Source organism: Etheostoma spectabile, chromosome 23, assembly GCF_008692095.1.
Source record: "Etheostoma spectabile isolate EspeVRDwgs_2016 chromosome 23, UIUC_Espe_1.0, whole genome shotgun sequence".
Lineage (NCBI taxonomy): Eukaryota > Metazoa > Chordata > Actinopteri > Perciformes > Percidae > Etheostoma > Etheostoma spectabile.
In genome coordinates, this window is record NC_045755.1 from 4012406 (window position 1) to 4035888 (window position 23483).

Below are 23483 nucleotides of genomic sequence, written 5' to 3' on the forward strand. Positions count from 1 at the left end.
ATGTCACTGCACGCAATTGGATAACACTACGACCAATCACAACAACACAGGGAGAGTTTTTTTTTTGATGTATTGAGAGTTCCATACTCTTAGCTACCAGCGGAGCTAACTGGTAGATTAAACTGTTGTCATCTGTTTAGCTCGCCTCTGGCACGCCTATATCAGATACAGCGATGTGATTGGTGCAGCTCGGCTACAAGGGTATAGTTAATGAGCAGCATTACTCGATGCCAGAGTAACTCATTAAGCAAATTAAAATTGTGCTCTTGTGAGAACTCTGGATTTCCAGGATATGGGGTTCATAGGATAGGCAAAAATAAGCCTTGGCTTCAGCCTATTCCTTTTTTGGTTATCTATGGTGGCAAATTGAGGGAATTAATTGTTTCTTTCATGTATGTTAACCTTCATGAAAGTATTCATCATCATCATCATAATTGTTTATTGTCGATCATATTGTTGTATAAATGACATAAAGGTACTGTAGATGTATGTACTACAATGTTATTACAAATGCGTGCATTCAGCTAACTTCTTTCATACTGAGTGTGACTAAAGCATTATGGCTGAGCACTGGAGCTACCCCGTTTAGAGTAAGCTGGCAGAAGTTGAAACAACAAAGTCAACTGAGGCAAGGGAAGCGACTCAGTTTACATCATGGCTCCAGAGGTAGAACCAGAAAGCTAGTGGCAGGTCCAGCTCTGAGCTGTAAGCACGCACATTCATCCAGAGAAGTACGCAATTCCTCAGGGAAACTAAACAAATGCAAACAGAAAGCAAAAAGGTTAGCCAGAAAAGGTGAAACACTGGCATGGAGATGAAGAAGAACCCCTGGTGGAAAAAGACATGTCATACTGGTCAGTGCCCGGACTAAATGACATAGAGGCTGACTGGTCTAAAAACACGTAACTGGAAAATTGGGTACAAAGCTCCACTCTGCTACTGTTATGTCACTAATATTGGTCGAAAAAAAAAGCCAAAATGTGTGGTAATATTTATTTTGTATATCCTATTAAGATGTGAATATACAAACTTTACTTTAACTCCCTGACTAGCAAGTGAAATGAGACTACAAACAGGAAACAATATGTCTCCTGGTGAGATAGTGTTTCAATTAATTAATGAAAACATTTTAACGTTGATGTGTGACAGGATAAAATGTAATGTAACACAAGATGAGAAAAGTTGTTAAGTTACTGAACCGCTTCAGTAATGTCACTTATGTCTGTTTAAAGGTTGCTAGTCTATATCGACAACGGTTCATATACGGCAGGGTCCTAACCGTTTTTTAGGCCAAAGAACCCCTTATCTGAAAGACTGACAGATCACTACTACACATGTTGTATAAAATTAGGTTGCATGTTAAACTGGGCCAACAAATACGTGTAGTGTGGCCTAAACTAGGGAATCCTTAGACAACTGTATCTGTGGATGGCTACCTTAGTGACCTATGAGACAGTAAGCCTATCATCAATGTTTTTTTGTATTTCACAAATAGCTTTATATTAGCTAATTATATGTTGGATTTATGTTAGGAGATTTGATGACCCCCTGTTGAAGATCTCTGATTAACGGGATAGTTCCGGTGCGGTCGGAAGTTCCGCCAGATGTCCCTTACTTTCAGATTTCTTTGAGTTCATTTTAAACTGTGGTCGCATTGAGCAACATTAACTGAAACCTCTGAGCAACAATACAGGCCAAAAATGGCTAGTTATAAGAAAAATTTGGATCATGCAACAAGGCATGCCTGCTTGGTTCTTTCAGGGGATGATTGTAATTATTTAATGCATTTACTATCTAAACTGGGACATTTAGGACAGATTGTGGAGATTTGCTATCAACAAAATACATACGGCGATACACTGGTAAGAACAAATTACATGTAACCATGTATCAATCTAATTTAAATAGCTCACATTACTGTATGAGCTAACATCAGTCACCATAAACCACTGATCATACCAGACCATGTAAGGCTGTAGAAGCAAAACCCCTGTATCTAGCAAAATGAGGGAGAGTGCGTTTCATTGCTTCTGAGCTCAACTTGATGTAATATTGATGTAATATTATATAGGTGGGTATTTAGCTACAAATGCTAATTGTTTTTTGTTGATGCACTTAAAAAACCCTTTAAAGGTTTCTGTCAAAAGCAAACAAAATAGCAGTGACCTAAATCCCACATGTTCCTGTGCGTTCTCAGAGCTCTGTGAGGTCTGAGGGGTTAAACGAGGTCTACAAGGGCCTGCCAAGTTCCCCTCAAGCCTTATGGGAAATTCTATAGCATGTCTGGCTCCTGAACAGGAAACCAAGCCCCTCCAGACAGACGAGGGCAAGAGACATATAGGAAGTACCTAGCCTTGTGAATCCAAATAACTGGAAGGAGAGACAGAGAATCAGAGAGATTTGTGTTAGGGGAGAATAAGTGTGTGAACTCTCTTATTGCTTAACCCATTTTGGAAACAAATCCTGTGCGCTGTACGTTGTTAACAAAAGAGATGATAGACACCATTCCATGAAGCAATCCCCTTAGATCGTCTGAAATGGTTATTCGCCTAGACTTTTGGACAAGACAACATCAATCGTAAAACTACTGGTGGATTGTAATCAGACCTTATCAGTGGTGTTTCTGTCTGTGTGCTTTTCTGCCTTAACGATCAGATATCCACTCAGTGAGAGTAAACCAGGAACACACTGCCCACTCTACAGCCTGATTAGAACGGTGATTTAGCCATCATGACTGTTTGTAAAGATGGGCACGGGGGTTTGGGTTTCCCATCTCTTGCCTGCTCTTCGAACCACAGACCAGTCTAAGCTGTCATGATAATATCACATGTTTGATTGGCACAGCTGGAATATAGGCAATTCTGAGTGTGAACCTGTAATCTGCGCTGGTGAAGGTGTAAATCTGAACTTGTGTAATTGTCTGTACACATCAGTTTTTGCAAGTGTTACACAGACTATTTTAATGATGAGTTAGTTTTTTTTAAAGTTCTTTACTGTCTTCCTGGCTTAAAGGAGTAGTCAGACATTTTGGGAAATATACTTTGCTTTCTTGACAGATGAGCAGATTAATACCTCTCTCCTAAATTACCGCTAAATATGATAGCTACATAGACACAAGGCATTGCATTAGGCTTCCATCTAATGGGTTGGTTCAAGGTTAATTTTGAGGTCTGGGGTTTGAACTTTGGGTTCAACTTGTGACAAAGATAAAATGACTGTGTGTGAGAGGTTTTGTCGGTTTATGAACTCACCTTTCCCATGCCAGCGTAGGCGTGACCCATCTTGACCACCACAGGGTAGGAAGGGGTTGTTACCTGCAGACAAGGACAACGTCAGATTATTAGCTGGTGTGATAACCTCGGTCTTTCCAAAGCTGGGTAGCGGTGGTAGAGTTTGTATTTGTCTCTAAATAGCACTCCTTTAAAAAGTGAGTGTTAGTACTAATGAGGTTAGTTTTGGAATGCACTTTTTCAATTTGTGAAGAGGTCATGCGTCATCTGATTTGTTTTTAGCCAGGATAGCAGAAAGCAAGCTGTGAACACAACACAGACAAATTATCACCCTATGAAGTTGATATGTTAGCGAACAAGTTAATTATTTACACATCCAGCAGGTTCAGAACCAAATTCACATTCATTTGGGCCTTTTCTGGCTTCCTGATATGTCCAATATTAACTCTTCTTTTAGCAGTTTTATTTTCTGCATCAAGTCACCAACCGTTTGTTGTTTGGTGCTGGGCAGTGAGACTTGGTCTATCAGAGTTTTGCTCTGAAAAAAAAGTTTCTAAAAAACTATGCAAAGAAGAGCTGGAACAATAAAGTTGCAGGACTAAAAAACTAAACAATGAGCTGAAATATGCTAAAATGCTATGTAGTTCTTTAGAATAAAACTTGGGAATTTAAAGCCTGATTTACACGCTCATCCTAACGATTAGAACCTGCATATAAAAAGTTGGGAGCTTGGGGATTGTTGGTGTCAATCATTAGGAAAAGGATGTCACACTAAGTAGGAACATTTAGAACGGTACTTGGTGTTCTAAATATACAGGAAGACAGACATGTGGTAAACACCACATTGAGAGACAACCAAATGCGGAAAACTATTTCCTTTGCAACTGAGTTGGATGTGTACATGAAGTGTCCAGAACCGTGGCCTTGTAAAGAAACACATTGGCCCTCATGCCATCCCGCTGAGCCTAAAGCAGCCCAGTTTAGGATGGTGGATTTGGAAGAATGTTGGTTTATTATACAAAAGAACGAAGTTCTGGGAAGCTGGGTGGAAAACCACAGCTCATTGGGATGGGTTTGGACAAACCAGACGGACCGCAAACACGCTACTTCTCATAACTTGCAGACTTGGAAGTGGATGAAACATCAACAGATTACTTCAAACCCTCTGTGTTTTAAACGCCCCTTGGTAAGTCCACTGATATGATTGTAAATGGGATGTAATCTAAGTAAAGAGGGACTTTTCCAGTTTCAAAAGCACTTTCCCTCACTTCTGTGCGTAATAGTTATTCAGCAGCAGCACCAGATTATGTACTGTACAGTAAGGGGTTCTTCTAGGTTCAGCATTTTTGTGATCATTTATTGATGTTTGGATACTGCATATATTGTACATTTCCATACATAATCATCCAAACTTTGCATGGAGGTTTGCACTATATTAAATGTAGGTTTCAGGTATCCTTTAGAGACATGTAACCATTGATTAAGACATTCACAATGCTTACATGCTTGTTGCATTTTAACAAAATAATGTACTGTAGAAGTAAGAATCCAAAAGGTTGAAAAAAAGGTTAAAAGTGATTAGCGGGTACCTCCAGGTGAAGCGTAAAATCAAATAACCACAGTTCAAAAGACACCAGATAAAGCACAGAGATATACTGTAAGATCAGACCTGCGAAGAGGAAGGGAACGCCTAAACAGCTGCTATCACTTCATCCAAACCCTCCCCGGCAGTTGACAGGACTGTACATACTAAAGTTGCCGTCAGCTTGTGTTGCACAGAGCCTTGAGGGCGTGAGCAGCGCTTCTGTTGACAGCTTTTGACAGTACAGGCCTGGCCGACACGCGGCCAAGATAAAGTGTTCTCTAATAGTCTCCATTATCACTTCACAAGTGCCAGAATACAGAGGGGTAAGACTGTATTAAGAAGTCCACTTTGTAACCCACTTTAAAGTGCTGTACTGTAAGTATGAAGCATTTAGGATGGATAAATGGATAAGTGTGAAACATGCTAACTGGAAGAATAAAGCACATTTCAACTACAATTCAAATTTTTACAACTGATAAACACCAAATCATTATTCAGCTATTGGTTGTCATAGCGACATTCATTTTTTGCTTTGTACTCAGTCACACTGGATTGAAATGAACAATGAAAAGATTAAAGTTATATAATAAAACTGTTGATAGTGACCATTTTCTGAACAATACTCACTCACAGTATTTACATTCTGTACATTACCTCTTTATATAATAGTTTTAAGTTATTCCGAGTGGTGGAGTGATTTTTGTACAGGATTCAAATCGCCTTCACATGTACACTTCACACTTCACGCGAGGACTGAAATCTTAAGGATTACAAATTTAATGTGCTGATTTTCTGTTTTAAAGGGTATAGGACAACGCTGGACTACCAACAAGGGAAAGTGGGCAACTGCCTCGGGACTAATCGATGCCTAATCGTGCATCCGAGGCAAGTCAGTTACACAGCCTCAATCAAAGTGATCATGGTTTTCACAAGTGAAGACCAGAATGCAGTCAAAAAGTCCCTGAAACAAGCAAACAAGGCAGCACAGACTAGGGAGGATTCCAAGAGCCTGCTGATATGGGTCATAGAGTCATTGACTGTAAAGAGTCTGCAACTAAATATTAAAAGGAACACAATTTACTTTTGCACCTCCACAAAGATGGTGGACTTTCAAGAGATATATGTAAAAACGAATTGAAACAGAAGAGAGAGACTTTAAACAGCTGTTACTTTAAATGTGACTCAAAATAAACTCTATATACATGTATCTTTTAAAGTCTTACAATTAGTGGCAATTAAATTGGTTTAACCTCCTACAACAAAATGAGATCATAATCTATGTGCTTTATGCTTTACAAACACTAAGCCATATAAGGCCATTCGAAATTCAAACTTTTACAGCATTTACGTGTGTGCGTCACATGACGAATGAGATGAGGTTTAGCGGGTATCTGTGAAAAGCAGAGTAGTAGCAAAGTGTTTCTGTTTGCCTGGTTTAAGTGGAAGGGGCTGTAGCCACCCACTCTGTCTGGATGTTCCTTCCAGCCCTTTCCCATCAGTGTGGCAATGACGGCAGACGCTGTACATGCTGAGGAGAGACAACCACATCCTCTGCTCCTGAAGAAACCGGAGCGTTAGACTGAGACATGCGCTCACTGTTGTTTTCTGATAGACTCACAGAACATGAACATAAGATTGCCTCAGTTCAAGAAGATTTACATTAGTTATATCACATGTAAGCCATGAAGTAATCCCTGACATTCCTGAGCCAGACTGTCTGCAGGTTTATTCTGGCTGTTCCAGAGTCTGCATTTTGGCTATTTTATAAACTGGACACAACAAAAAGTGGCAATGTTAATTATTCAGAAACATGGTTCTAGAAGCTTGGTAACATAGGGACTCCTTGCAGGGGTCGTTGGTAAAACTACTGTATTGATGTCTTCAAATGGAATTTGTGAGCTCATGGTTACGACATGGGAAGTTGTGTACACAATATGCTTGTCATTCAAGTGGTTACATCGGCAGAACACAGCTGCTAGGCAACAGCAACATAAAAGCCAACGAATTGGTAACGTGACGAAGGGGCAGTTAAAAACATCAACATTTTCCCCAGACATTCTAAAATTCTGAAGGAAAACTCTATACGACTATCCATATCCACACTCTAGCCATACCTTCAGCCATTTTGCAACGCGCCAGAAAGCATGTCACAACTTGTAAACACGTCAGGACGTTAATACAACAAGAAGGGACGTTCAGATGGCCTGTTTTCGTTAACATGGTAAACACAAACCCATTTGAAGGCAGCATATCTAGCGAGCTAACCGCCAACACCCTAGCAAGCCAGTAACATGCTAGTCAAAAAAGCTCTCAATGCGCCGTTTACTCCCCACTGACATTTTTTTCTCAGGAATGTAAAAAAGCTCTTTAAGCTAGCAAACTTGATAGCTGTCTGTTAGTAAGCTTGTTTGGCCATCAAGGAGACAATACAGTAAGTTCACGCAGTTTCTTCAGAAGACGTAGATGTCCCATGGAACAGTGGGACATTTTAGGCCTTTAATTACAACAGCCCAGGTTAGACTTGACAGGGGACAGAGAGGGGGAATGACATGCAGCAAAGGGTCGCAGGTCGGAGTTAACACGTGGCCGCTTTGTCAAGGATAAGCCTCTTTACATGGGCGCACCATCTACCACGTGAGCTACCAGGTGCCCGACATTTTGGTTTTAAACTTCAGCTTACTGTTTCATTTCAGCTACACATGTACCACGTTTTTGATTCCCAGCAGAAATCTGTAAAAGGCATCCAGTGTGGTAAAGACATTAAGAAGTCACATGGTGAAAAAGCTAATTATATGGTGGGTGATTTCACCAGTCTAGGTTTCATTTTGTAACACACAGCCTCTCTTCAATTACAGTAAATGTGCTAGACGACCAGACCTGGCACATGATGGAAATACTTCAGGGAAGCCCATCCACCCGCACACACATCCCTTCCCATTGGCTGTATATGCAAAGCTGTTGTAAGTGAGTCACATAGGACTGTCGCTTAGGTCAGTGTCTGAGGTAAATCTTGTTTTTCAAACGACCAAACACTTCCATGTGACATTCCAATCCCTCAAACGTTCCGAAGTTCTGCATCCAAAGTTTGTAGATTCCACAGTGCACATTTAAAACGTAAGAGGAGCATGAGAGAAAGATGGAATCCATTATAGACATATTAGTAGGTACAAACAAGGTGCATCACAAATGAGAACCACTCACAATTGAACGCATCTCTCCCCTCTGACAAAACAATTACCACAAGATTTATTTAGTAGCTGTTCTGGAGCTTTCGATCACATCATCAATCTTCCTCTGCAGATAAGAGAAGTCCTGGTAAGTCCTGAAAATGGAAATTTGATCATTTACTACTCCATGACAAAGTCCATCTGCTAAGGAAGAATGTGTGGTAAGCTTAAAAGCTCCAGAACAGAAACCAAATGGACCTTGTGGTGAGACTGTCAACTACTGTTTCCTTGGTCAAAGCAATCTCTATCTCAATACTCTTCTTTTATAAAGTGGATGCAAATTGCTCACATCTTGATTTCATAATGGATTTATGATTAAGCTAAAATTCTAACACATGTAAAGCGGTTTAACTGCCAAAACCAAGCATTGGGAACATTGAGCTTGAGGATTTTTTTTAAAGGAAACTTTGAATGGTATAATCAACTCCTATCTTAACTTTCTGTATACTTCTTCATAATGATACCAGCCAAAACCCACACATGGCCTCGCTTTATGGGCTACTATAGGGGGGGGAGACAACCTCTGACTACAGTTTTTAAAAACAAATAATATTAGCACAGTATTAAAGTTGTAAAAACAAGCCCCCTGGTGAATGCAAGTCAATACTAATTAGTGCACCCTTAAAATAACTTAACTGCTATAGGCGATTTGGGGAAAAATATGAATCACGATTTTTTTGGCTTAAAATTGATATCACGATTCTCTGCCACAAGTCTTTTCTCACAAAGTGTAATGTTTATTGCACACATGAACCATGACAAACAAATAGACAGTACCAAACACAGGTTTTTTTGGCACCTATAGTACATTGTGCATCATCACAAGCCTGTAAACATAGAGACTTCAATGAAGAGCTTTGAAACCTATTTCATACAGTCTATGTCTAAACTCACAGAAGAAAGTAGTAGTGTTTGTGATACAGTAGGCTCGTAAAATTTAAATTAGATAAAATAAAAAAGTAATTTAAGTAAAAAAAAGTTAGTTAAAAATGTAATCAGGAACAGGGTGAGATCGCAATTTAATATTTAATTGTGCAGGCCTAATAGACAAACAAATGGAATTGCAACTGACCTAACTGACTTCCTCTGCACTAAACGGAATTAGTACAGCCTGTCAGTAACTTAAATATGTCCCACTGTCACAAATAGGGATGAAAAACACACAGACAGACCTGACATTTGATTAGCAAGTGTCTTGATTAGCAAGTGTCATGATTAGCGTAAAAGATTACGTAATTATAGATTATTTTATAGAATAAATTGTACTTAGTTCCAATTTAATTCATATAGTAAGGTAAGATTAGACCCGTGAAGTATTGAAAGCCAAGCAAAAATGGGTCACACACATATACACACAATTAAATTATGAGTGAAATGATACTGAAACAATGCAACCATTCATAACTAACCAAAACATAGCAAGAAGATTTAGACTTGCAGAACACAAAAAAGTCACATGAGCTGCCGCAACCCCCCCAACTCACACACACCCACACACACACACCTTCAAATGAAAAGTGTGTAGAGAGCAGTACACTGCTTCAGTGGCTGAGCAGAAGTTGGATTATTCTTTGGGGGCACATGCATTATCCAACAGAACACATGCTGCCTCCATCCTGCATTTATGCTCTCTTAATTTTTATTATGGCCACTCAAACCTGCCACATCAAGGAGAAGACATGAGGCGCAATGGTTTGGGTAGACAACGAGAGCAGGGGACCCCGACCCAGAATCCTTTTCAAGAGTCCAACCGCAGTGGGACCAAAGACAGCCTGCCCACATCAAACCCTGCCTGTGGATTAAGTGAGCCTCAAGAGACAAATAATGTTTATCATGCAAGTCCCAGCTAAGTTACTGACTGAATTCATACACCTGACAGGAATGGATTCAGCTCTCTTTCAAAGTGTTGCATGTAAATGTTTGAGTAGATTCAAATGAAGGCAGTAATCCTTCACTTTGACCTAATACAGATTGGAATAATACAATTGGAGAATCAAGGTAGTGTAACTGTATCATGGTTACATGCACCAGTTATTGTCATCAGTGGGCTGTGATTGAAGAAACAAACGTTTATTATATAAAAGATTTTATCAGTTTGTTTTATCTTTCACCAAAACAGTTGCAATAAACATGCATGCTTCACTTTGTTTGTACTTCCACCTAAAAGCATCAAGAGACACTTGTATTTTATCAAATGGTTTGCAGTAACTTTATAGTAAATAATTGTGTTTTGCATTTGTTTAATTTGTACAAAACCAAAGAGTAAGAGCAACAAGTTATGGTTTTTACGGGGTTTGTTGCAAGTAACTATTGTGTTACTTTCAAGTACATTTTTAAATGCTCAAATGTGACCCTACCTCCACCCCTCTTTAATGAAACTTAAAATACATGTGCATGTTCAATTATTTATGATATATCTGAATATTACAATGAAATGGACACTTAATACAATACATTATTAACGGAAACAATGTACACAAATTCAAACCATTTTAATGTTGCTGTGGGCCAAAGTGAGACTAGCCTCTAATCAAATGTCATGTATGTAGATATTATATTATATTATTATATATGTTGGATTGATACAATTAACACAATAGATGTTTGGAACTTTTGATATTTATTGCCCCTCATTTGGGCTCACCATACCTGTCTCTCGGTGACTGACTCACTTGTGTTGTTCGCTATGTGTCCGTGCTTTCAAACCCCTGCCCCACTCTACCTCTTATTGGCTTACCATGAAATTTTACTCAACCTCAGCCAATCGTGAGCATTTATGCGCTTGTCTTGTGCACGGCCCACTAACCAAGGAAGAACAGTAAAAAAATGTCTTTGCCTCTCGGCTCAGAGATTTATTTTGTAAAATAAATAATTGTCTGATGAATAAAAAAAAGCTTCAATTATAGTAATGTGCCGCATTTTTTGGCAGTAATGGTAACAGTGTTATTAAGATGGGAGGATCAATTAGATTATTTGTTACTGAAAAAAAGTAATGTCGTTATTCCCATCACTGATTACTGTGAACCTTTAAATGTAAAGTTCAGCCACCACTGTTCACAGATCTCCCACACTCCTCATACCATACTGTGAACAAGTCAATACGAGGACCTTATCCAGCCATCATCTGGTATTAATACAATTAATGGTTGTCTTGTGTGTGGTGTTTTCCTTTTTTAATAATTATCTTTTTATTAGGAAATTTCACATTTATTGACAAGTACAAATGGAATTACAGTTGTTGGCATCAGGATTGTACAAAACTACGTTTGTGGTGTTTTTATAAATGAAAAATTACAAATGTGAGGTGTTCTAATCCTAATTTGTTTATACAATGAACTGAAACGACTTTCAAGAGTTTTTACACATTTCCAAATTTAAGAGTGACATAAGCATGACGCAAACAGTAGTTCAGAATCAGAATCAGCTGTAAACAAACAAGGAATTTGAGTTTGGTTAATGCTTTTCTGCATACACCTCCTTAAAGTGCTCATATTATGCTCATTTTCAGGTTTATACATGTTTTTAGAGGTTGTACCAGTTGTACCATAAACATTGCTGCAGCTCCTCTTTTCACCCTGTGTTTGAGCTCTCTGTTTTAGCTACAGAGTGAGGCATCTCACTTCTGTTCCATCTTTGTTGGGACATGCACAGCACCTAGGTAAAGACAGCTATCCAGTCAGCAGCTAGGTGAGCATTAATGTGTTACAAAGTGACGCATGTTTGTCATGGAATTAAAGGCTGGACTACAATAGAGCTGGAGCAGTTGGTGAACAGTGTTTTCTGTGGGAGATGGAAACTCCCTTTGGGGTGGACTTTGGGCTTTTTCACTTTTTAAACCTATAACATGTACAAAAAGATATATATCCAATTTAAGGAAAGGTCAAAAGCTAAAAAGCATAACATGAGCACACACATAAGACTTTTTATGAGTTGCCATAGAAGCCCCTTGGGGGCTAACATACACCCCAAAACTGCAACTAAGAGAAGATGCCTATTGTGTTAAAGTGTGTACAGTAAAAGCTGTCTTATGGGGCTGCGTAATTATTGTTGTGGAATTTAAGCTCATCTGGCTTCTATTAGGGTCCGTCCTGGTGTCTTTCCATGAGGAAAACAACTGTCTGGAAAACCCAACTTAAGTTTCCAGGGCGGACACTTCCTGACAACACCAAGGTGCTGATGGAGAAGTGGAGGAGATGGTTGGTGGTGTCCTGTGGTGGTCAAACCACCTGCTCTGTCATCACAACTAGCAAAGGGATTGAAAGAGGAAGACATGTACAGTACAGTATCCCACTTTATCTTTACAGAAGAAAACTGCCACGCTCGAGCCAGTCTAATGACATTCATGCTTTTAACAATAATGAACAGGTCTTTTCTTTCTGGGAAAATGAAACAGCAGCTATTTGTTTGGAATTAACTCTTAACTAATTTTTTGATCATTTGTACAGATGATGTTATCCATTACATGTCGAGTCAGTGTGTGATCAACAAAGCAACAGTTGCAGATCACTAACAATGTCACCAAAATCAAGCACAAGAATCTTGCTAATAGTTTTGTGGAAGTTGCCAGTCATTCGAGTACTAGTCTCGCTTTGCCAGACCTTCCTCCACAGGGCTGCGGAGGAGGAATCCGGTGGAATTTCGGGCATTAACGGAGCAATCCCGGAAGTGGAACGTCGTGGATATAGACTATATCTATAAGTACAGACTGTTGAAAAAGATGGCAGTACCTTCAATTTAAAAGCTCTTGGGATTGTATCACATCGGCCAGTAGGACGATCCACCACTTTGGTCTAGACTGAAATAAGTCAACCACCTCTACATGGATTGCCATGACATTTGTTAGACATTCATGTTACCATCAGGCAGAATTGTAATCATTCAACTACACAAGCAATGTGGTGTTCAACGTCTTGACCAAGGACAGAAAAAGCTGGGGAATGAACCGCCAACCCTGTGACTAGTTGACTAACTCCTGAGCCACAGCCACCCTTATATTCTCCACAGTAACTGTATTTATAGTTTTTTGTTTACTGTGGGACATAGAGTGATGATGGGCTACGTACATACTGTACATATAGAACTGGTTACATCCAGGTAACTATTTAATTCTCTACAACTTTCTTCACATTGTCTCCCACTGTAGGAGAACACACAAGTGGCCCAAACTAGTTTTTTTAGAATTACAGTTCTTGTGGTCTCCACGTGGTATGTCCATATCTGCTTTGGTCCCAAGGTGTATTTACATTTTTGCGGCGGCTCTGTAGCCTGTAGTGTGGCTATGGTGGATATGTGTTTAGGCTCCTAAGCTACAACATAACCCTAACACACACAACTATAAATCCCCCTTTATGCTGTCTTATTCTGACAAAAACTAATCTTATGAGAGACTTGCTTGTCATACGTCAGTGATCTCACGGCTGGTTAATATTACAGATGGTTAACCAATATAATTTAATAACAGAACACAGCCACTACTTGAGTCTAGTCCATTCACTTTAAATAAACAAAGATTTGTTTGAAAGGCAGTGTTAAGTACATGTCCAGACTTACTAAAGGAGAGCTATTTCAGTCCAGCTTCTCTGCGGTTGTGCTGTAATAGGGACCTGGGTGGGCATTATTAGTGATAATCAATTCACTAACCTACATTCCTGCTTCATAAGAAAAAGGACAGACGAACCTCAGGCGAGCCAATCCTGCAAAAACCATCAATACTGTGCCACATTCCTCTCAGTCTAAAAGGAAAAGTGATGTTTCTTTCCCATTTTCCAGGGGCTCCTGCAGTATTAGGTCTCGGAAAAGGCTGAGCAGAAATGAGGTGACTGTGTGCCGTTTGGATTCCCTGTCCCATGATCCCAGGACTGAATGGAATCATTCACTCAATCCTTTCAGCTTAGTGACGCTGGCGAAAACAACCATGGGTCCAAACCTGCATCTTTGAGCAAAGTGAAGCATAAGAATTTACCAAAATAGACAGAAAGAGGTCAAATGGACCTTCTGATTCTCATTTTCTCCAACCCATTTCTGTACCTACATATTCACTTATAGTGAGGTCAGAGGTCAGTGTTACACATTGCATGAAAGCAGCTCAGTGGCCGTACAACAATTCATTCGCCTTTGTGTCATCACGTGGATTTAAAGAAAACATGCTACGCAGCCCTTCCTTGAATAGTTTCTTCCAATATCCTGTCTCCACTGAAAAATACAGGATAAATAAATAAAGCGTACATTATACAAGAAATTAAGAAAAAATGCAGTGTCATTGTAACATTCAGAATACAGAGCAGATTATGGAGTCTGGATTTGACAGCGTGGATAAAGTGGTGCCACCATTCACCATTATTGAGAATGTTACTGCTCACCAAAGCATCGATCCCACAAAGCTAGTATAAAGTATATTTTTAAAAGTAGCAACAAGCAGAGTGGGGTGAGGCAAAGACACTGCTTGAATTGAAAGAATGGAAATATTAAGGTACTCGCCGCCGCTGCCGCAACAAATGCAATTGTTCTTGGAGGAATCGCATGTATTTGAAACTATAAATTGAAAAGAGCTGAATTTTCAAAAAAAAAAAAATTATGTGTCTCATTGATGTAATTTGCTTTAAAAAAAATAAATAAAAAAAAATAAAAAAATAAAAAAATCGCACATATTTTTAGATCCAGTGTGACTTACGATTTCCAAGGATATAATTAGAATATAATTATTTTAAAAGTCCATCTCAAATAAACGTCTATGAGTCTGCTTAAAAACCATAGAGAAAGACACTCCTTTAAACTCCAGAACTTGCCAAAGAATTATCTTTCTTCAGTATCAAAGTAACGTATTGTGTGTGTGTTTATGGACTGTATTTACTTAGCGCTTTTTTAGTCTTGACTACAGTCTAGACTGCTCAAAACACTGTGGCCAAGGCTGTCACACAAGTGCCACCTGCTCATCAAATAAACGTTCACGCACATTTACACTCCGGCGCACTGGGGGCAACTCGGGACACTTCGACGCGAGACTGCAGATATCGAACCACCAACCTTCCGATAGGCAGGCGGCAAAAGCAAAAGCTGCCCCCTTATCCATGGGAACATTGCAAAAAGCAACTGCTAATTTGGCATACATTTAATGGTGCCAATTTGCCAAGAATGTAAACAAAAAATCAGCAAAAGTTGTAAAAAATAATAAAGATAATAAGACGAATGAAAAAACTTTTTGGGGGCCCAGTGGGGCACAATGTAAGACTTTAAAAACCTCTAAATCAGAGGTTAGAAGATTAAACTAGAAAGTGCAACAGGTACAAACACAGAAGCTGCATTCTGAATTTCTAAAAAAAATAATACTGACACACTCACACAAATTTCACAACATAACAGTAACTCAGTACATGTTCAGAAATGGTTCCAGCTTTCTGTTGCTGATAAGGCTCAGTGAATGGAGGCATACATCAGGCAAGAGGAGTCAGCAACATTTTTGACAGCAGAGGAAGGAAAGTCATGCTTCTGCAGAGTGCATACCAGGGCTCAGCCCAAATGTCAACACCGCCACTGTTTTTAATTAAGACACTGTACAGGGAGGACAGAACAACTTAATGTGGCAATTCTAGTCTGTATTTAAACCGGCTGTGCAGGCAGGAGGAATGGGTGGTACTCTGTAATACACTACAGCAAAACTAAAGCAGTGACTTTGATACACTTAGTTATCGTAAATAAATAGAAAGCAATCAGGCTGTACAATCCTCGAAAAATATTTCTATTACAGACAAACAGGAATTTATAATCTCCATCTGGATTTGCATCTAAATGCATATTGTGATAATCATGATGATTGGCTGATGGCAGCCATAATTTTTATAACTAATATAAGAATGAATTGTGCAAAATCTAATAGAGAAACAGATTAAGAACCAGTTGTGTTCATTTAAATGTATCATGTTGCCAATCCATTGGTGAAATGGCATCAAATTTTGTCTGGTCTTTTGTAGATTTGTGCCCAAGAGTTCTACAGTTTAAACAGGCCGCACAAAAGAATTTGTCAATTACTTTAGAAGAGAATGGTATGGAATCTTGAAAAACAAGGTTGATTGAAATTTGTGGCAATTTGTGTGTGTTTAGTCTTTGTTTTTATCTATACATTTCTTGCAACAAAATTATTCGGGATCTAGTATAGCAAGAAATATTCGTATACTGAAAGAATTGTGTTGAACCAAGGAATCCAGACCATATCTGCTTCTAAGACTCATGATTTAGGAGTTATTTATGAGCCATTATGTAAACACAACACCTTTTAAATAGGCAGGTGGTGGTGCTATTCAAACTATTTAAATTATGTTTTAAGAAAACATAATTGCCCCCACAAAAATGCCCCCAGATTATTTTTGGGGGCATTTTTAGGCCTTTATGTCCACACAACAGATCAATACATGAAAGGGGAGAGAGAGGAGGAATGACATGCACCAAAGGGCCGCAAATCGGAGTCAAACCTGCGGCCGCTTCGTCGTGGAGTAAACCAATATATATGTGCGCCTGCTCTACCAACTGAGCTAACCTGGCCACTCTCTATTCACACTTAATAGTTCTTGATTCATCAAGGGCCTATCCGATAAACCGCAGTTTACAATAATTTGTCAAGTAGACATATTCTAAAAAGTATGAAAATTTGACACTTAGACGAGAACAACAGTAGTTAACCATTAAGTTAAAGCAATTTTTTTTTTAAGTGCCCCTTTTTGGGTCCTGAAGCTCAGTTTGGGAACCACATATCTACAAAAATGTGGACATGATATATTCACTACATCAAACAATTTTTTGGTGGAATTTGCATTAGTTCAACAAATATATCTATTTCTAAATGAAATAAACCACTTCAGGAGGACGAAAGGAACAAACATAACAGAGAGTCAAGTGTTGATATGACTCGGATCACTGGAAGAGATCCACTCTGCAAGTTTAACTAAGACACTGTTTTTGTAAGCGATCTAAACACCATTTCTAAACAGCTAGAAAAATAAGAGTTCTGGGACTGTGTTTCCATGCTGTGCATAAATGTTTGTGGAAAGTCTCCTGTCTAGTTAATGGGGGGATTCCAACCGTAAAAATAAATGTGGGATGACTTGCCTCCTGCTGTGGTTTGCCCAGCAAATCATGATAAACTATGGTCAACAAAGCCCACACCCTCTGGTCTTAGCCAGGGGAAGGTTCATCACTACACCAGCAGAAACAATTCCGTGCTGTAGAAGAGCTTTTAAACAGCATATCTTAGCTTAAAACACAAATATTGGTGAAGTATGTAGGATTGCTCTATTGAGATTAGTGTATTTTTTTGTGGACAACATAGCATATATAACATGATGCCAGATGCAAATTATTTTTTTTTGTAGCTTGAGGGCTATAAAAAAGAAACAATACGCTGGAAGACGCTAAAACACTCCGTAAAACAGGAGGGAAACTGCAGTTAGGTGATAATTCTCGGTGTTATGCACGACTACAGCATGCTACTCTGCAAAAAGCCAATTTTTTGAAAGGACGCTAAAACGAAATCTGTCAATAAACTTAACTGCTGCGGAGCAAAATCAGGCCCTTTCTCTTAACCAGTGCCTCCTGCACATGGCTACTTAATACGCACATGAATGACGACATCCGATCATGCCGATGATGTCTGCATTCTTCATTCTTTCTAAACTTCACTCAGATCAGCCTCCTGAAAATGTGTCCCCCAGAACAGTATAGTTGAATAGCCCTGCTGTAAGCTTTGTACAGTTGCATGTACCTGGGCTTAGTGAACAGCTTTTTTGTATGTACTGTAAAGGCCAGAGGCATGAAGGGGGGGAAAAAGATTTACATTCAGGCCACCAAAAATGTACGTTGGCCACCTAATTTAGGGGCAGGGTGGCCCATGTGGGCAGCGCTTAAAATATTAGCGTCTATTCCTGTTAGAATACTCCATTACTAAAATAATCGATAGCTGCAGCCCAACTATTGTTGAAAAGGAAAAAGGGCAATTTTCTTTATAGTCCACACTACACTTAAAGTAAAAAAGAGTAGACCATAATGCAGTGCAACAAGACTCATCGAGCAGAATGGTGTTATAACCCTCTGCTGAATGAATGTTCTTGGAAGCGCTTGAATAAAAATATGGCTTGCAAATATTGCTTGGAGGAAGTGATAATTAACAGGTCTCACAGGTTTCTTGTGGTTTTTCTTGATATGTTACATCATAAAGACTAATTTCTGTGGCATTTTCCACTTCCCAGAGACAGTGACATGATACAATAATAGCTCTTCTTCAAGCAAAGGTCAGATGATTCATTCCTGAAACTAACTCATGTATTGCCTCCTTCCTGCCAAACATCATGGGTAGATAACAAAACTCCCAAATGGAACACTAAAACGTTACATATGCTTAGATAGACAAGAGGAAACAATTGAGCGATGTCCAGCGGTGTGATGTCATTTCTAAATTTAACCATCTGCCTGAGTCCCTCCACCCTCCCACAGTGTGACGTCAGCACCCTGTGGACCCTGTTGAAACCCTTGACATCTGACCTGCTTGTGACTCACTGGTTTTCCCTCGACCATCTTCCATAAATGAACTTTCTCTGTCTCCACTGCTCAGGTTTCTGGGAAACACTGGCTTTTTACAGTTTTATGAGCAGAAGAAACTGGTATGATTTACTGTGTCTTCCAAATGAACTCTACTTGAGGCAAATTAATAGGGCATACTATGATACTAAGAGGGAATAACATACTGGTTTATAGAGGAGCAGTATGGGTAAACACACTTCTAAGTTTTGACTCCTTTCTCAAAAGCTTGAAGTCTAAGAGCCTATAGCTGCTTGCACTGTATTCCCAGTGATCACCTGTCAATCAAACAGTACGCCCACAAATGTAAATATCAGCTTCCTCTAGTGTTTCTGCAGATGAGCTATAAGTGACGCATGCACAGTAGTAGTAGTACACTTACTCTAACCTAGGTCTGTCCAACACAAAAGTTAATTTGCCAATTAACCATGCAGGTTCTCTTTAGCATTGTGGTGTCACAACTCAGTATTCACAGTTAATTATAGAAATGGCTGATAAAACGGTCTTCATGCAGAAAAATGGCCAAAAACACAAACAAAAATTATGTATTCTGACTGGGGACAGTGGAACATGCTAACACATCACAGAGAAATATTAACATTCATTTGGACTTGTTCTCCACCAACTCCTGAAGGAAATATGTATCTCTAGCAGCAAATGTTCAGCTATACTCACCAGCTAGTTGCTAATTGTGTCTGTTAGCCATTTACTGTTGGGTAGTTAGTGTACAGCTTTTTCAGCTTTTTCTTCAGAGTCTGGTGATCGTTTTCTGTGAGTTCATCACTACAAGGGATACCTCTAACATTACCCATAGTCATTAAACCCATAGCTTCAATAGTAAAATTTACATTTGAATTAGTGCAGCTTTAAGTCCTTTAAATTACATGGTTTTGTATTAAACTGAATCATTTACCCTTATTATAAGTACTGAATATTTTCCTATATGACTGGATCGTTCATGGCTCCATGCAGTCAAGAGCACAAACATTTACACATTGTCACTTTTTGTTTATAATTATGTCAAAGCCCAAAGAATGGGTGTAATTCACAAACAAAAAATATACAGTATATATTTTTTAATTTCTATGTTTACCTCAATAAAAAAGTAACATGTTACTGCACCAGTGACTTAGTTTGCAGGATAACGGCATTATAGGACTGAGGCTAACCATTTGGTTTTGCTGTGCTCGACATCAAACTAAGTTTAGTCATTCCCTCAACATGAAGGAATTCCTCAAAGCTATTTCCATGTTGTCATATGCCCGTGTTTATGGTAAGGTCCGGGTGTCTCATGCCGTAATACAACAACAATTATGTGGGGTTTCCTGACCGCACACACACCAAATATGTACAGTAGAGTACAACAGGGCACCATGTGTCTGAGGAAGTGAGCGATGTGGTTGCATTTGGCCTGCCTGAGCAGGACGTTACTGACCGTTCATCATATTTTATTGCATTGTGAGCGGGATCATGGGTCAGGGCCATGTTTGTGTTTCCTTCTCTGATGTCTTAAGTCCACATCAGATGACTGACGTGCTGGAATTGGTGAACATCTGTTGAAATGTTCAGTGGAGTGGACGGACTGAGCAGCTTACGAAACACCAGCAGGCCTTGATATCACTGTCTATTCCACTGGGAGGGTGGAGAAGAGAACGCCAGTCTAGCAACCGATATCTCACTGCACCGACAGCGCTCAGATACGGAGCTTTGAGCTCATTTCCAACGATTCAGCCCCCATTGTTAAGATAAAAGCAACAATAATAGCTAAAGGGTAATGTCATGTCACTCCAAACCAACTGATCCATCATCATGTTATGTAATATCACCATCCTACCCATGTTCACATTAATAAGCACCTTTTGAGATATTATTGGTAGTAGTCAGTAGGAATGGGACGATTTGCCTTTGCCCCAATTTGATTCTTTCACGATACATGGGTGCCGTTTTGATTTGCAATGCAAATTTTATTCATTGCGATTCCAGAGTATTGCCATTTTCTTTTCCTTCTTTACCGAAAACAAAAGTTGAATAATACAACTCTAGAGACAATATATCATGAGACAGTTCTAATAACCAATTGCTTTCTTAAAATAATGCACATCACATGTCAGTTCACCCCCCTCCCCCCATCCCCCCATCCCCCCCTCCCCCTCTAGTAGTCAGTCCTATATTCAGTAGATTACAGGTGTTTCCTCTCTGTCAATTTAGCCACCCAAGAAGTTGGAGAAAGATCCATCGTCAAACCACAAGATCCCAAATCCTGAGGTCAACAGTCTTTGCAACCGGGGAAACATCCAATTACGGTCTTCCTCATTCCTCCTGTGACAGGACTTCCACTACCCATCCTCCTCGCAACACAGAGCTGCAGAGCACGGGTCGTCTTGTCTGTCCCACTTAACTGGAATGGCATGTGGGCTGTGCAACAGGGCCCGAGTGAGTCAGGCCTGGACGCTCTCCCTCGTTGACCGTTGCTCCCGGCGGAGCTTCCTTTTCAATTTTTGCCTCTTCCTGTGTCTCTTTAGCGGCTTGTCAGTCGGATGACAGATATTTCCTCTGAGTCACCAGCTCTGTTCTCTTTTGTCAACCCAGAACCACGCAGACCTTAAAGACCTCCGGTACACAATGCTGTTGTCTGCTCCTCCAGCGGCCGGCCAGCCTTAAAACATGCCTTTTTCTATTATTGGACTTTTTAAGATGAAATGCACTTTGCTCTGCATTATTTTTGTAGCACGTTGGCCTAGTTCAGCAACATAATTTCCAGCGGGACCTGTTGCATGGATCAATTCGTAGTTATAAGCTTTGAAAGACACACATACCCAGAATATTCTGGAGACTCTCTTCTGTTTTATCTTGTCCCATTTCTGACAGAAAAGTTAAACTAGAGCACGCAGTATTCATGCAAGTGGCCCAACGACTTTCTTAGTATAGCTATGATAACACAGTGACCTTGTTGTTGGGTTGAGACATAGAGGAAGGCCTCATCAGTCTCATTGTGGTCTGAACTATGTGAGGACAGCTGCAAGGCAAAAAGACACATTGATCCCACACACATATGGTGAGCAGCTCTCTCTATTCAACTTTGCACTCTTAAAAGGAAAATTCACCTTAATGTATTCATCCACGTAATAAATCCGATACTTGTTACTTTCCAAGAAATATTTTACACTGTGCACAAGTGTTGCACTTTAGTTTGCCTTTATTTTGCAGCCGCTTTCAATCAACCTGCTTTGTAAACTTCTACTTCAGTGTGCAACTTCCTACATTTTCAAGAAGGCTTGTTGACAGAGAGCAGAGGACTAGGTCGAACTTGTTGCTTTCTGTCCAGATTACAGAGAGTATAAACAGACGGTTGTGCAAGTTCAAGGTAATTTAGAGCTCTTTATCAGAGGAGAGTCTGCTTAACAATTAAAGGACATAGTAGGGGTGTAAAAAAACATTGATTTGCATTCAAATTGCGATTCAAGCTCTACCGATTCAAAATCAATTCATAGAATTCGAAAAAGCCATTTGTCTTTTTTTTCTTCTTTTTTTTAAAGGTTTTTATTGTATGTCTACTGCAATCATATGATAGATATATACTTTATTAAACCCCAAGGGGAAATTCAAGGTCCCAGTAGCTTACAGACATCACACGACAGAAACATACAGTACATCATAAAAGGATGTTACAAATAATAAATAAAATAAAACAAATATAGAAATCCAGATGAATAATATGAATATGAAATGAAACTTCATTTACATACTGTGAATTGTGTTTTTTAAATTGAGAATTGATTTTTAATCGAAAAATCGATACTGAATTGAATCGTGAGTCTAAAAATCTGAATTGAATCGTGACCTTTTCTGAATCGTATGCCCCTAGGATACAGTGTCCAAATATATAACACATATGTCTCTTTTATTGGCTTGTGGTCTATATTCTGTTCATGTGGATGTACAAATTGGTCTAGCCTATGCCATGATGGCAGCTCAAGACAGATGTCATTTGTCTTTGTTTGGTGTGATGCTGTTTTTCACCACTGAAACTGTATATGATGCTGTTAGACTACATTCAAATCCTCCACAACCACATGTCACATCTTCTGCATTAAACATGTGTAGTTTTAGAAAAGGGATATTTGTGGTTTTGGATGCTACTGGCTAACAAAGGTTAGATACTGTAGTCCTTTGATTGCAAACAACGCTGCAGAAGCCCTGTCCTCACAGTGAAGAGGCAGGGTTCCCACACACACTCTGACTCTGAACAACAACAGCTAATTCTGACCATACTTGCGGCTAATGTTAGCAAGCCAGCTATGAACACACACCAGGTAAATAAGACAATAACTTTTTAACACGGAGTCTCATTTCTCATCTCACCTCCTCCCCACACCTCCAGTCAAGGGTAACACATAGCTGCCGGACCAGTCTATCAACTGAACACACAGAGACCAAATTGAGCTCAACTTTCCATCAAACTCCTGGTCAAACAGTGAACCCCCAAAATAATCAAAGTAACAAAGCATCACTGGGGTAGTAACTTAATGTTACATTGTACATTCATAATGATGAGTGTTTAAAGGTAGGCATCCCTTTAAAAGCTATTGATGCAATAACCTAACCCCTTACTAGGCCCGTTTCCTTCTGTTGACCTTATTCAACTTGTTATCTTTGGGATATTTGTAAGGAATGCAGGGCTGTTTTAACTGTTTATGTATGAGTGAAGTCATTATGTATATAATATTGCCCAAGTGAATCACTCCTTTCCCTGGCCTCCCTGGGACTTTGTGTGCCTGAACCGTTCTGTAATTTTCGCTTTTTTGGGCATTCAAAATGCAAAACCACCTGTCACGCATGCCGATCCAGCGTCTATCTAAGGAATGTTGATAATCTGTT

The 23483-nt window shown here is 39.4% G+C and overlaps 1 protein-coding gene and 1 long non-coding RNA gene across 2 annotated transcripts in view; one reads left to right on the forward strand and one right to left on the reverse strand.

Moving 5' to 3' along the window:
- syn3 (synapsin III) overlaps nucleotides 1–23483 on the reverse strand; it is a gene marked incomplete at its 5' end in the record, with an annotated part of 124157 nt that overhangs the window by 22692 nt on the left and 77982 nt on the right. The window contains 1 exon segment of the mRNA XM_032504669.1: nucleotides 3252–3314. Within this exon segment, the coding sequence (XP_032360560.1) occupies nucleotides 3252–3314 (63 nt within the window).
- On the forward strand, nucleotides 15134–18857 carry LOC116672824 (uncharacterized). The gene is made up of 3 exons (XR_004327643.1): nucleotides 15134–15196; nucleotides 15930–15939; nucleotides 18847–18857. It is a non-coding gene; the product is annotated as an uncharacterized LOC116672824 (long non-coding RNA).